This window comes from Eschrichtius robustus, chromosome 6 (genome assembly GCF_028021215.1).
Source record: "Eschrichtius robustus isolate mEscRob2 chromosome 6, mEscRob2.pri, whole genome shotgun sequence".
Taxonomy (NCBI): Eukaryota; Metazoa; Chordata; class Mammalia; order Artiodactyla; family Eschrichtiidae; genus Eschrichtius; species Eschrichtius robustus.
In genome coordinates this window covers 80,918,575-80,934,391 of record NC_090829.1, presented here as the reverse complement: position 1 = coordinate 80,934,391, position 15,817 = coordinate 80,918,575, and the positions used below count along the sequence as shown (strand labels likewise).

General features: G+C 40.5%; 1 protein-coding gene across 4 annotated transcripts in view; it reads left to right on the top strand.

The window, feature by feature from the left end:
* CFAP91 (cilia and flagella associated protein 91) overlaps window positions 1–15,817 on the top strand; it is a 137,546-nt gene that overhangs the window by 73,963 nt on the left and 47,766 nt on the right. For all 4 annotated transcript variants that reach the window (XR_011074319.1, XM_068546679.1, XM_068546681.1 and 1 more), the window contains exons 11-16: window positions 3,196–3,312; window positions 4,767–4,838; window positions 6,002–6,148; window positions 8,736–8,957; window positions 12,921–13,069; window positions 13,627–13,718. Coding sequence is in view for 3 of the 4 variants with exons in the window: in XM_068546679.1 (XP_068402780.1) it covers window positions 3,196–3,312; window positions 4,767–4,838; window positions 6,002–6,148; window positions 8,736–8,957; window positions 12,921–13,069; window positions 13,627–13,718 (799 nt within the window). In the remaining variant the exon portion in view is untranslated. The remainder of the gene's footprint in view (window positions 1–3,195; window positions 3,313–4,766; window positions 4,839–6,001; window positions 6,149–8,735; window positions 8,958–12,920; window positions 13,070–13,626; window positions 13,719–15,817) is intronic.

Genomic DNA, 15,817 nt, shown 5'->3' with positions numbered 1-15,817 from the left:
ATTTCTGTCTGACTTTTTTTGCTTTTTCATTTCTCTAAAAATGTTTCTATATGGTACCAATCCTTCTTCCATCATTTGCTTTAGTTTCAGTGCCCATATCATAGAAGGGTCCGTGTCATAAAAGGAAGTCAAAAGCAGCCTTGAATAATTGAAATTGTTCTCCCAGATCCTCTAATGTCATTTGTTTTCTGGCACTGCTTCTTCGACATCCTCATCCTCATTGTGTGTCACTGGTTTGGGAGCACGCACCTCCATCAAGTCGTTTTCTGTTCATCCCTCTGGTGTGCTGTCTTTTAGCTCTTGAATTTCTCCAAGATCCATGTCTTGAAACCCTTCACCCCACCACCACCTTTTCTGTCATATCCAGAATCTATTTCATGATTTCTTTGATTGACATTGTCATAAATCCTGTAAAGTCATGCATAACATCTGGACACAGTGTTCTCCAGCAGGAATTTATTGTTTCGGGCTCAACGGCTCTCACAGTTTTTTTCTGTAACAATGATGGCATCTTCAATGGTGTAATCCTTCCGGACTTCTGTGGTGTTCTATCAGGGTTCTCTTCCATAGCACTGACAATCCTTTCCACAGAGTACCATGTGTAATGAGCCATAAAGGTCCTTATCACCCCCTGATCTAGAGACTAAATTACAGCCATTGTGTTTGGGGGCAAGTAGATCACTTTGACGCCTTTGGTGTTGAACTCATGGGGTTCTGGGTGGCCAGGGATGTTGTCCAATAGCAAAAGAGCTTTAAAAGGCAGTCCCTTACCGGCAAGGTACTTCCTGACTTCATGGACAACGCATTAATGGAACCAATCCAGAAAAAGGGCCTCTTTTACATCCAGGCCTTCTTTTACAACCAAAAGATTGGCAGCTGGTGATTATCTTTTCCCTCTAAGGCTGGAGGGTTAGCAGCTTTGTAGATAAGGGCAGTCCTGATAAGAACCCAACTGCATTTGCACAAAACAGTGGAGTAAACCTGTCCCTTCCTGCCTTGAATCTTGGTGCTCGCTTCTCTTCCTTACTAATAAATGTCTTTTGTGGCATTGTTTTCCAGAATAGGGTACTTTTATCTGCATTAAAAACCTGTTCAGGCAGATATCCTTTCTCCTCAATGATTTTCTTAGTGGTGTCTGGGAACGTATCTTCTGCCCCTTGGTCAGCAGAAGCTGCTTCTCCTGTTATCTTGCTTTAAGCCAAACCTCCTTCTAAAACTATCAAACCATCCTTTGCTGGCATTAAATTCTCCAGCTTTAGATCCTTCCCCTTCCTTTTACTTTAAGTTCTCCTATAATGACTTTACTTTTTCTTGAATCATATTACAGTCTATAGGTATGCCTTTCATCCTGCACCCACATGAAAGCTGTATTTTCAACATGCGATAAAAAGGTATTTTGCAAAGATTGCAAGCTTTTCACATCTGCTGGTGTAGCTACAGTGATGGCTTCATGAATTTTTTTCTTTTTTCACAATGGTCCTTATGCTGGATTCATTTATCTTGAAATGGTGGGCAACTGCAACTGCAGACCTCAATTTACGGTGCATATCAAGCAATTCAACTTTTTCTTGTAATGTCACGACTTTTCTCTGCTTCTTGGGAGCACTCCCACTGTCACTAGTGGCACTTCGTATGGCTCCCATGGTGTTACTCAGGGTTTACGGTATTGCACTAAACGCAATGAAGAATATACAAGAACTGCTAGAGATCACCTGTTACCATGACATGCAATTTACTGGAGAGATGAACTGTTCACTCATAGATGATTAGTGTCACCCTACATTTTAAGTGGATACTAGCAACACTTGAGCTCACAGCAGAAGCAATAAGAGGTAGTCATGAAATTATTACAGTAGTAATCTACTAGTTACTTTTATGCAGTTATGATTTAATACTGCATCTTTACATTTGTTTACATTTCTTTTGACTTTGAATGGCACCATGTATGGTCTGTAAGTGTTTATGTGCATAAGTTTTGATAAATTTTAACTTTTTATAGATTTTGTGTACTTTATGGTAGTAAATGATAAAATAGACTAATATCTACATATATTTTATGCATTCATGACATACCTAACTTTTTCAATATTTCTGGGCTATGTGGTTTGTATGCAAGTTTTAAAAAATTGTCAAAAATCTCCCCAAATTTTTCTAATATATTTATTGAAAAAAATCTATGTATAAGTGGATCCATGCAGTTCAAACCTATGTTGTTCAAGGGCAAACTGTACTTTTAAACTGCTGCTGCTTCCTACTGATTCATTAGTTTGGGTTATCATAGAGCTATTATATATATTTGCCATCACATTTATTTTCAGGAAACTCGGATGCTCTGTTACAACCACAGTAATTGGATGTGGTTCCAAATTTTACTCATAATTTTCATATTTTTATTAATTTCAAGTCTTGGCTTAGTGCTTTATCACTTATTTAAGTGTTTTATCACTTATTTGTGTTTTTATGGAAAAAATAATATAAAAATTATGTGATGAAAAAGTAATGAAAGTGTGATTTTAAAATCACAGAGATCAGAATTTTTGATACTTTTAAGTTAAAAAGTATCCCCCTATGTCTGAAAATGGAACTGATGAACAAAATCTTATGTATAATTTTGGCAGGATTTTTGATGATCAAAAGTAAGAAAATAAAGTGCATGTTTAAACAGAAACACATACACTCTTCCACAAGGAACCATGTTCAAAAATCTTGATGTGTAGGCCTTCAAGCCCAAAGTAAAGCTCTCTTCACTTTGAGATAATTGCCATTTAATGCCCCTTAGTTCCCCCATAACAACAAAACATACTAAATATTTCAGTCATTTACTACACAGGACAATTTTCTATTGCCCAGGTAGTCATTTAAAACAGCAAATTAGCTCATGTGGAAGAATAGGAGTTGGGGGTTTTGCTTGCATATACACACGACAGAACCTTTCAAAAACTCAAAAAAAAAATGTTTAAAGTTTCCAAAACTTTTGATTAAAATGGATACACCTAGAATATGTTTCATGTTTGTTCAGTGGTTAACTTATGCATGGGAATATCATAGGTGCACCCTGATTTGGACTTTCTCAAACCGTCCTAGCATGGCCATAGAGAAAATTATTTTTGATTGATATTCAGATCTGTGGCGTAGATTTGGTAGTGGGAAAAAATACAAAGGTAAGAAATGACACTCACTGGTGTGTTATTTCAGGCACTGTTGGAAAAGAAGAATAAGGGCCTCGAAGCAAAGAAACCAATGCGTTTTCTTCAAAGAAAGCCAATACCTCAACCTCGACTTCCAACTCCAACTTTGGAGTTGAGTTCCAATGTAAGTTCGAAGCTTCTTTTATTTGAAAAGCTAAAGTCAGTATTGCTGTTTATTCTCCAGATAGTTTGGGTTAAAAACAAACCTAACATAACAGCGTTCATTTCCCAAGATCTGACTTACGTTGCCTTTATCCTTATGTTTCAAATGCACACACAAAAACAAGCAAAATGAAATGAAATCTAAAGTCAATCCTTTTCAAGAATAAAAACACAAAGAAGAAAATCTTCCCAAGAAAAATAGGCATCAGAAGGTAATTCTGATGTACGTCAAATAAAAAAAAAGATCGAATGATGATCAGTTACTGTAACTGTCTTCCCGCATGAGGAAGTGGCTGATGACAGCTGGAATTAGAGAGGAATGCAATACCAGAGGTGTCATCAAGACTGGCTCAGAGAGTTCACCCTGACCAGGGCCGTACCTCACCTTCGCAGGGTCCCAGACTCAGTTTGGTCAACATTCCATAGTTGGTTAGGATTTAAAGGACTGACTCAGACTAAACCTACAAGAAACTGCTGGAGATGCCACAGTGCAAATTTGTTACTTTACGGAGAGAACTATAACTGCCTGGTATATCAGGATATTGCTCTCGGGAGGTCAGCTTGTTATCTCCCAATACAGGGCAGTTCTCACAAGAAGCCAAATTGTACAGAAGGTTGTTGTGCTTTGTCAGAGGGAGGGGAGTTGACGGGAGATCTCACTAGCACCTCCGATGGCTCCGATGGCTCTGGAAGGACTGGAATGCTCCCGCTGACTGGACACGATGTGCTTCTGGGCAGTATCCCCTTTTCTAGACTTTGTGCCGACCACTGCCTGTGGGTAACACGTTGTCATTCACGAGTGTTAATGCCACTGATTCCACTGTTGATTACTTTTGCAATCAGAGGGGCTTTAAGTAAATTTGCAGACTCTGATCTTTCTGCTTTTGACATACACTTATTTAAGGTGATTTTTGTAGATAGCTGATCTTATCCATTATATTCTTATTTTACCAGTTTAGCTAAATTCTTGTGAAAAGCACCTCATTTTTGACTCTGATATAGACCAGCTGTATTCTTTGTCTACGCATGAGCAAACATGAAAATACTATTGCAAAAGGGATGTTATTAGCAATACTTACTTCTTCAAGAAAGATTTCGCTGGAAAGGAATATAGAAAAAATGAAAATGGCTTAATTTGTAAGGATACCATGACAGTGGGTGAATTTTTTGCTTCTGATGTAATTTATTAATATCTTATTTATCATGAAAAAATAATAATGAATTTTAACAATACAGTAAGTAACATTTAAAGTCCTGTATTTTCAAAGAGGGATGATGTTTTATTCTCTTTAAATCCTTCTGGCATCTAGCTTTTTGCTAGATATAAATCTTTTACTTGATATAAATCTTCAAAAAAGTATTTGATGCTGACTGCTGCTGTTCTCAAGCTGCTTGGTTCTCCCTTTGTTCTTTTAGGAAGAAGAAGATATAGAAATGGCTGTGATCTACCTTCAAAAGTTACTCCGGGGCAGAGTCGTTCAGAACATGGTGTGTACGGTGCAACCACTGGCCCTGTTCTTCTCCTTTGAGAACAGATTTACAGAACGCATATGTGCTTGGTTCCTTGGGGTGAATTGCCTCTTGCGCCCTGCTGTCCAATGGAACTATGCTCTTGCATTGCCATAGTTTGCCCGAGTGGCACAGTAACAAGGCAAGAAAGGACCGCCTGCTGTTTGCTGTAGTGTAACCAAGGCAGTGTGAAGCTAATGTCTTCCTTGGAATTGCTAAATCCAGCAATTTTCATACCTGAATTTTGACCCTAAACATCACAAGTAGATTCTCTAATTTTCCACAAAGTTGTAATACAATCATCTGCATTTGTATATAGCTAGCAATACCTGAATAATAAATGAAATAGCTAAGTAATAACTACAGTTTTGAACTCTTACCATATGTTCACATTATATATTCTTTGCTCTACATATATCAGCTCTTTTTTTTTTCTTGTATCAATTACCCATTTTACAGGCAAGTAGTATGAGTCTGAGAGGGATTATGTTAACTGCCAGCAAATTCAACTCTGGTCTTCCTGACTAAAAGCTTTAGCCAGATTATTTGTGCCACTAGAGCAAGCTCACGCTTCAGTTTAAAAATGGACTGATATAAAGTCTCAGCTGAAACATTTTTTTCTCCCCAGACAGCTGTAACTCTTAAGAGACTCAGTTATGGTGAGTAAGTCCAGGGAGGCTGGATGAGCATCCTGTGTTCAGCATTGTTCTCTATCCTCCTGCCAATATTTCCCCAGGAGAAACACAGCAGTTAGGTTCAGACAGCAGATCATGTATTCCAGATGAGGGGCAAATCTCTCGGAAAAGATATGACCATGAAAAATACCACCCCCAGGCTTCTTAGGGAAGGAGCAGAGGAAATGAGGAGAAGGCTCTAGTTTCTTAACATGACCCTATAGTTGTCACCTTGTCTTTGAGAGGCATTTTAAGAAACTGAGTCAATAACTAACCTATAGCTAAGCTCCTTCTCTGCCTGAGCAGCTGATGGTGCAGAAAAGAGGGCTGACCGCTAGTTCTGTGGCCCCGAAAGGCAGAACAGAACCCTCTGCTCACAAGCGCCTCACAGGTCACTGCCTGCGAGGCCTCGTGCCTGGCACAACGGATGCTGATTTGCAAGTCTCTCTCTGATCTGATTTGACACAGATGTTTGAAGGGAAAGAGAAGCGGCTGGAGTTGATCCAGGAGCTGCGCACCAGCCACGCACTGCAGGAAGAGGACAGGCTGGTGAAGAAAGCCGAGAAGCAGGTGACCCTGGCCTTGCAGCGACAGAAGAACTTGCATGAGCACAAGGTTCTTTCCTTTCCTCTCCTTTTCTTGTCCCATTTTCGCCCTTGATTTTTATTATTCTACAAGCAACATTATAGTAACAATAAATGATGTGAGGAAAAAGAAACACCCCCCACAAGCCCAGCATTTTTCATCAGTGGTGCTGCAGTCCAGAATTTGAACGGGCTGTGCCCTCCCTGAATTGAGTCTGCTCTTAGTTTTTTATTTGCAAAAAGAAAAGAAAAAAACCCCACATTTTTAAAAGGTTTTCTCTTCCAATCTTTCTTAAATATTTGGTGACTCTGTTATATTTCAGTGGGAGCTTAGCAGAATGAATAAGTAATTAAAGCAATAAGAAAAAAGTGAGAAATGGGATTTTAAAAACTATCCACACTCATTTATCAGTTTTGGAGCTGTACATAGCTCATGCTCCTTAAAGTGCATATTAAATATGTTAATATGATATTCTGTGACTTTCACCGGGTCATCTGAGCTCTGTGTGACTGACAGTAGCTGCTAATTGCAGCTCTAACTCGACCACTGTAAATGTGTTTCCTACTTTCTTCTGGCATTTGTCTATATACACATAGTATTTAATGTTGTTGACTACAGTATACACTTTTTTTTTTTTTTTTTGTTAAAATGTGACACATACTTTTAATTTTATTTATTTATTTTTGGCTGTGTTGGGTCTTCGTTTCTGTGCAAGGGCTTTCTCTAGTTGCGGCAAGTGGGGGCCACTCTTCATCGCGGTGCGCGGGCCTCTCACTATCGCGGCCTCTCTTGTTGCGGAGCACAGGCTCCAGACGCGCAGGCTCAGTAATTGTGGCTCACGGGCCTAGTTGCTCCGCGGCATGTGGGATCCTCCCAGACCAGGGCTCGAACCCGTGTCCCCTGCATTGGCAGGCAGATTCTCAACCACTGCGCCACCAGGGAAGCCCTAGATACACTTTTACTATCTGTCCCACTTATCTGTAAATCAAAATGAAAAAGAACCAATTTGCACAGAGTTTAGTGTTACAAGAAAGTAAATTTGGGACTTCCCTGGCGGTGGAGTGGTTAAGACTCCACACTTCCAATGCAGGGGGGCATGGGTTCGATCCCTGGTTGGGGAACTAAGATACCACATGCTGCGCAGTACGGCCAAACAAAAAGAAAGTAAACTTACGTCAAAGCTAACATGACCCACCTTTAGTAACAAATGTAACTCTTGTTTTGTGAATTAGGCACAAATGTGAAGCAGCTCGGAAACGAGCACCACTTTATTCGTTTTACATGACAGCAGGACTGGGGATGGTCTCTGAGTGATGGGAGCTGGTTTGCAGGGAGGGAGGAAGAAAGCCACAGACTGTGAGACCCAGCAGAGGAACCAGAGAAAGAAGAGGAGAATGCAGACACCGGAGTCTCTAAATCTGGGGCATCCTGGAGCCCTGGGAATGATGGAGACGGGCTGCACTTCTGTTCAGATAGGGAGCAGAATGCCCTGGCAGCAGAATACCCAGGACCTGGACGGAAAAATGCCCTCCTTGGCCCCTTCAGGGTTTCTGATTGTAGACTTTAGCAGCTACAGCTAAGACAATCCAGGATTTTCAACCCATCTAGCTCATTTAGTGGATAAATACTTGATAGACATCATGACAGCTAAGAGCTAAGGGAGGAATTAATGGGAAGAACTGTCACATAGCCACAGACTCGCCCTGCTTACCTTCAGCTGTTCCTGGATACACCAGTAAGATGCAGGCATCTGTGGGAGTGGGCACCCCATGGGTACCTACAGCAATGCCGATCCTCTCATTTTCTCCTTCTCTCATATTGAGGGAGAACCGTCAGTGTGAGAGCAGCAAGTGCCTGGGAGAAGAGCCTTTCCCCCTTATCCCTGAGGATAGGAGCAGGAACACAGTACAATCTTCTCACTTTTATTCCTCCTGTGCTGAAGCCAGCACAGAGAGATCCATAAATAGATACTGTGGCTTACTCCTGGCCAAGAACTCTAGGCCCCTATTTTACCTCAGTGATTACACAGACATGTAGGCTTGTTTCCTGCTCTGTTTCAAAGATAGTTCTTAATGACTTTGAAATTATTTAAATGAATAAAAAGTACTAAGGTTTTCTACTTTCATGTTACTGAAGATCTTAAAATTCCCCAAAGTTGTGTTAAAGGACAAAGCATTGAAAAATTAAAAGGTATCATGAGTGAATTTTTTTTTAAGAGATTCTATTTTTTTGAACTCCAATATTATCTTTTAATAAAAACCTTGACATTTCCCTTCATGTCTGGGAAGACCCAAGCACTTTACCTTCTGGATAAAATTGAAAGAAAAAAAAATTCTGTGTGGACACTAACAAATGTTTTGCTAACTCCTCTTTATAATTTGAAGACTATCATCCAGCAGTGACTGATTGAGCAATTTACTTTCTCAAGTCTAAGTTTGTATCATAAGTTTTCCTAGTAAAACCCTTGGGTTGGGGCCAGTCTGGAGATAACAGTCCTAATAAAAACTAAGTGCATTCTGAAAGTGAAGTGACTGTCAAGGATAATCCAGCATCCCTCCTCATAAATCACCATTCTTAGTGGAATCTGTATCCTCATAGTTATATTATTATTTTCCAGGTGTCACTGGTTGAAAACCATTTGGCCGGACTGGAAGGATGGGTGCTGGCAGACATGCTTGACTTCCTGTCCAAAGAGCTGGTGAGACTGCAGGAGGAGAGGAGGGTCCACGCCCTGGCCATGCTGGCCGAGCGGCAGCGCAGGATGCGTGAAGCCGAAGAGAGTGGCCGGCGCCAGGTGGAAGAGAGGCGCCTGCAGGAGGAGGACCAGATATTTAAGGAGGCGAGTGGGGACGTTGCCAGGAAACGTATGATATGAAATGACTTTCGTTTTTTGTTTTTCATTGTCTTCAACAAATAACGTATCGAGTTCCTATGATATGCCCAGCACTGTGCAAAGGCATTGTGGGGTACTTTGGAGGGAAAAACCAGGTGTGGCCCCTTCTCTCCTGGTGCTTAAATCCTATATAACATGCAAATAAGTGTAGGATCAGAAAATGTGTTAAGTTTCATGAAGGAAACAAATGGGGCCCGGTGACATATTTTGAAGAAGTCACTCTGCTTTGCTGTGTGAACAGGTTGTAGGGAGGACAGGGTGGAAACAAGGAGACCTGGAAGGAGGCTGATGAAGTAACTCAGGCCAGAGTGAGAAATGGGGTAAAGTCAAGTATGATGTCCAGTTTCTGGTGTCAGTGAGTGGGGAGATGGTGGTTCTATTTTCTGAGGGGTGGTTCTATTTTCTGAGGCGGGAAAGCTGAGGGTGGAATAGGTTTAGGGGCAGGAGTGGAATGAAGAGCTTGATTTATATTAAGTTTGAGACATCTTAGTGGAGGTGTCATTTCAGCAGATGGATATACAAGATGGAGTTTAGAAGAGAGAATTTGACTAAAGATACAATCTTGGGAATTAGGAATGCCAGGCTGGTAAATCAGAATTCTGACCAAGACCCAATAGATGTGAAATTCCAAAGTGACCAAGATGCAAACTCAGAGGAAATCTGAGGAACCAGTAATATCTCAAAGCACTCTCACCCTCATCAAGTATACAAAAGCTCAAGTGTTAAAACTGGAGGGGATTTGTGAGGAAGATTTCTTTAAAGGGAGCTGTGCTGTGACTAATTCCCCCCAAAAATCACACCCAGAGGTGGGGACGAGTACTTCCCCTTGGAGAGCTTGATGTGTATTCTTTCAGTTAGGGCGTCTCACCCCCGGAATGGAGAGGAGGGAGCTGGGCAGGCTGAGGGGAGGTGGGCACAGAAGAGGCTGCAGGGGTGGCCAGCACACCCAGAATATATGAAGGCAAAGGCTGTGTGAGCTTCCCTTGCGTCAGATGTGGGCCAGATGGGAAAGGCAGAAAAAAGCCAACCTGGAACTTAAAAAAATTCCTATCTAAGAGGCTGTCTGAATTGTATTAATATATGTGGATAGTTTTGAGCTCCTCAGGTTAAAAAAAAAAAAAATGCTATGTCAAGTTGGGGTCTTCTTATTGAATCTGGGATTCAAAGGATTTACCCAATTCCCACGGAATTAGGATTGACCCCTGAATAGTATTTGGTGTGTGTTTTTTCAGATAAGAAATTGATTAAAATTAAACAGATTTCCCATCTACTGTACAGCTTAAAAAAGTTTTGGGTTAAAGCTTTTTAACTGTAGTGTCATACAGCCTATAATAATACTTCATATTCTAGCTTCCTACCATCCTAACACATTTTTCCTTAAAAAGAGTTACTGAAATGTAGAAATTTTTAGCGAACCAGAATTTACTCTCCTCTACCTAATATCACTAAGGAAAAACCAGCTGGGATGGGAAGAACCAGTTGGGAGTGAGAATAAAAGGAAAGAGACAGAGGAACCAGTATCCTCAGAAACACGGAAAGGAAGAAGCTGGTGAAAGGCTTCTAGGAAGTTATCTTTTAAGTGGGAATGATCCCAGGAAATGTCAGCATGTCTAGGAGGGGCAAGAAAGGGTTAAGATGACCCTTCCAGCCTGATTTAAGGATCATTTATGTAAAATAAGTATCCATCTCTGGACCCCAGCATCATTTAAATTCCCTATCTCCCATCATATGACCCTCTTAAAGATAAATATGCTTACACATAAATAGACCAAAACCAAGAAACGTACACGAGTAAATTTCCAGAAAAATAACATGTAGATATTGAGAATCATAGATACAGAAAGTCATAGACTCATATTTTAAACACATACACACTTTTGCACATCTATAAGTTAAGACACACTCACAAACATAAGCCCACATGCACAATATTAGCAAAGATGGGAGGTACACACATATAGCCACCCATATGTTTCCTTATTCACTTATGCACATACAAGCACAAATGTGTCCAGAAACACATTTATAAAGATATATGTAAACACACAAGTACATGTATTACTAGAGGTGAACCACATTAAACTTTCCACCTCTGAACTATTACAAGACTCACCTGTCTAATCGTTCCATCTAGGTGTGACTTGTTTCCTGAATAAGTCTGTGGTCCCCATGGAGCAGGAGTCTCCTCTGCACGGGAGCAGGCACGTGCCTTCCACAGCACCAGCATAGCCCTCTGCACGTAACAGACTTTGAGAAAATATATTTTGGTTGGTTGGTTGTTCGGTTGAACTGTATTAAACTGGTCATTGGGTCTCTCCCGTAAGGAAGGCATAGGAATTCAAGGTTATGGACTTGGTGTTTTACAGGTAGATATTCAGTAAACATTTCATATTCAGAGTCCTGCTGCAGTGCCAGTCAAGAAGCAGGCACTGAGTTGTTACCGAGTCCCAAGCATTATCTCAGATACAAAGAAATACTCACACATTAAACAAAAAGTGCCCTTCCCCCAAAGCTCAAAATCTGTTGAGACAGAATGCATACAAAACTAAGTATGACACCCTTGATGCCTGTGATACTTCCTTGGTATCTACCTGTAAAACAGGTAAAACTAAACTATTATTTATGGTTGACTTAGGGAGCAAAACTCTAAAGAATAGGAAGTCTTTACCATCAACTCAAGAGAGTGGGAAGGGTCTGTGGTCAGGTAGAATTCACAGTGACCTCTGGGATCCTAGCAGTGGCTTGACCCTCATGCATTGCACTGTACATTTATGCGCTCTGCACTTTTTTTTTTTTTAATTATTTATTTATTTTTATTTCTGGCTGTGTTGGGTCTTCGTTTCTGTGCGAGGGCTTTCTCCAGTTGTGGCAAGCGGGGGCCACTCTTCATCGCGGTGCGCGGGCCTCTCACTATCGCGGCCTCTCTTGTTGCGGAGCACAGGCTCCAGACGCGCAGGCTCAGTAGTTGTGGCTCACGGGCCTAGTTGCTCCGCGGCATGTGGGATCTTCCCAGACCAGGGCTCAAACCCGTGTCCCCTGCATGGGCAGGCAGATTCTCAACCACTGCGCCACCAGGGAAGCCCCTCTTTTTTTTTTTTTTTTTTTTAAACATCTTTATTGGAGTATAATTGCTTTACAATGGTGTGTTAGTTTCTGCTTTATAACAAAGTAAATCAGTTATACATATACATATGTTCCCATATCTCTTCCCTCTTGCATCTCCCTCCCTCCCACCCTCCCTATCCCACCCCTCTAGGTGGTCACAAAGCACTGAGCTGATCTCACTTTTCTAAATGTATATTCATATTCTTTCAAGAAAGCTTTAAAAAGAAGCAGTCCAGGGCTGAAAAGATAGTTAAAAAAATTCACCAGAGACCCAGGATCCTTCTAGCTTCCTGCTTTTCTGTCCCTTGGGTGTGACCCTCATGGCAGTTTAAGATGACTGGTGCATTTTGTCCCCATGAAATGAGAAATGAAAAGAGAAAAAAAAAAAAAAAGCTACGTCTTTCCCTGTTAAGAATCCTTTAAGAGGAATAAAGAAAGGACATTGTGTAATACATCTTAAGTCTCTGCCACAGTTAGGTAGCTTGACCAAATTACATTGCTGGTAAGAACAAAGCCAGGATCCAAAACAGGGTTATTGACTCAAGCCCATGATCTTTCTGCAGTGTTGTATTGCCCACCCCGTAATTCTAAAATGAGCCAGATAGGTAGGGGCTGCCCAGAGTGGGTAGATAGGTGGATTAGAAACAGACCATCTATAGTTTTAAAAAAAAGAATAATGAATGAGGGGACTACTGATGAATGAAGTAGATGTGCTAAAAAAGTCAACCAATGTTCATGCATTTTTCTTGTGTACAGTAGTAGCATTCCTATTCTGAGTAACTGGAGTATTTTGGGGTTTTGCAGGTAATTAAAGTTCACCAAAGTACTGTAACTTCCTATCTGGAGGATATAATACTGAACACTGAAGAGAATACTGCAGAAGAACAAGCCAGGGCAGAAATAGAGAAGATGGCTGAGGAAATCAATGACATTGCTTATGAAATGGAAAGCCGGTGTGTACCAAGGGGACAGATGGTGGGATGGACAGCCTTTTGCTGTTACTCATATGTATTTTTCAAGAGCTTAAGATTTCACCACCAAGGAGAAACAAATATATAACTCATGCTTCAGTATGCATTGTTTTGGCAGCAGCCAGCAGGCCTGTACCTTTGTATGGTAAGAGCATTGGGAATAGAATTCAGTTATCCTCTGCAGCCTGCAGCACTTTCATATTTCTTACTTTTAGAATACCACAAAGCATGAAAGCAATGTGAATAAGTATGTCCAATTTTACTTGGACATCACCACAGGGTTTCTGGCTTCCATTTATAAGTTGTATCTCTAACACTCCCTTCCTGGTAGGCAGGGTAAGTGAAGGACAAATTTGGATTTTCCATGGAGTTAACCAAGCTCACCAGGAATGTGCTATTTCAGATCACTTAAGGAAAAGGCAGTGGTGGGATTTGAGCAGTGGAGTTCCTTACACAAACAAGGAGGATCCAACTATAAATCAGCAGCTCAAGTAAGGCAACAAAGGAAATACTCGTTTAATTTGTTTTTTATTTTTCAGTCGAACTCAGCTTCAGTCAGAGGAGATTGTTGCCGAGTTGGTTTATAGTTTCCTGATCCCAGAGTTGCAAAAGGACTTTGTCAAAGAAAAGGGTAAGCCAATGTAAATGCTTCACGTGATGATCTTTTTAAAGATAGAAACTATTTTCAATATTCCAGAGATTTAAAACTGAGCAGAGGTACGGGGAAAATTCTGAAGAATCACTGAATTTTCTTATTTCAGAGTTGTCAGGTTCTCTCGATGCTGTCTGACTGCAGAATATAATCACCTCTAGTGTGGATGGGTGCAGTTCTAATAAGTTTGACGGAGCGTCAAGATCCAAACCTTCTTGAAGAGGCGGTTCCTGAGGGGTGGGATGGAGGGGTGGTTGTAGGAGGGAGGCTCGAGAGGGAGGGTATGTATGTATACATATAGCTGATTCACTTTTTCTACAGCAGAAACTAACACACCATTGTAAAGCAACTACACTCCAATTTAAAAAAAAAAAAAAAAAAAGAGGCAGTTCCCAAGTTCCCAGAAGAGGTGTATTTTGCTTTTTGTTGTTGTTTTGGTTTGGTTTTGTTTTTATTGAAATATAGTTGATTTACAATATTATGTTAGTTTCAGGTGTACAGCAAAGTGATTCAGTTTATATATATATATATCTTCTAATTCTTTTCCACTGTAGGTTATTACAAGATACTGAATTTTGTTCCCCAGGCTATACAGTGAATTGTTGTTGTTTATCTGTTTTATATATACTTGCGTGTATATGTTAATCCCATACTCCTAATTTATCCCTCCCCCACCTCTTTCCCCTTTGGTAACCATAAGTTTGTATTTTGTAATTTGATTTTTTTTCAATATAAAGCAAATGTTGAGAATATACAGGGTTTTCCAACTGTAGTAGCCTTTTGCAGGCAGGGCACGTGCAAGGCAGGTGTTGAAAAGCTGGGAAGCCTGACAGACCTAAATTGACTCTGCAGCTCTGCCTGAGTCACAATATCTCCTGTTCCTGCCAGGACTGATCTCAGTATAAATATCCTCACTTATCGTTTGCCAAAAGTGGCATGTTTTTAAAGATTGATGCTTTTAGTCAATAGAGAAGGAGAAAAAAAAATGTTTTTAAAAACAGTGTTCTTCCGGAGCTTTCAGACTCTTGGTGACAGTCCTGATCCCAGAGGGAAGGATGCAACCGGAAGATTAATATTTAAGTGAAATAAGAGCTTGGGAGGCTTTAGAGTTTGCAGGGGAATTCTAGACAGGTTTAAGAGAAGTGTTAATATTTAAGATCACGTAACCAGTGAGAAAGGAATGGTAGTTCTAATGCATTGGACGAGAACAAAGAAGTATCTTGTTTTCCCATTACATGACTGTACTTTAATTTTTAAACCAGTACCCACCCCAGCAATCAGCATCTAGTTTGTTCCCAGTGTGTTTTCCTGTAAATAGCAGTGAACACTCTGGTCATGCTTCTGAGAGTGAACTCCTAGCAGTACAGTGCTGGAAATAAGGTGTGTTTCATATTTTGATAGATACCACCAAACTGCCCCCACAAAAAGATTGTTCTAATTCATACTCCCATCAACAGTGTATGATAGTGCCTCTACCAACAAAATTTATTTTGTTAAATTAAATCAAATAATCTTTTTGTATCACCTTATATTATAAAAGGGATCTTATGTTTTCTAGATCCTTAAGAAAATATGCAACTCCTTTCTCCTTCTCCTCTGTCCAAGGTGAGGCCAACCTGCTTCAGATCAGTTCCACCTGAGGGAATTGAAGGAGGGGGGGGAAATCCTCTGTTTAATAGTTACTAGTTTGTGACCCCCTCCCCAGCTTCTCCTGGCTCTGAGGGGAAGGAGCTGGAGCGGGCACAAGATGTAAAGGAATCAGTGGGACTTGTCTGTGGGCAAGCTGGGCAAGTCCTAACTTCTTCCCTTTGCGTGGATGTAGCCCAAATGAAGAAAGCCACCTAGACAGGGAGCACACACTAGGGCCTTTTGCTTCTCTTTCCAAATACGACATCCACTTATCCATGGATGAATCCATGAATCCATGGATGAATATTTCATTTTCATCCATGTTATAGATACTCTTTCCTCCAAATTAAGTAATATTACATACCGACTGTTTGAGATATCTCATTATTAATTTTTATTTGGATGAATTTTTAAAAAATTTTTTTGAGGTCTAGTTGATTTATAACATT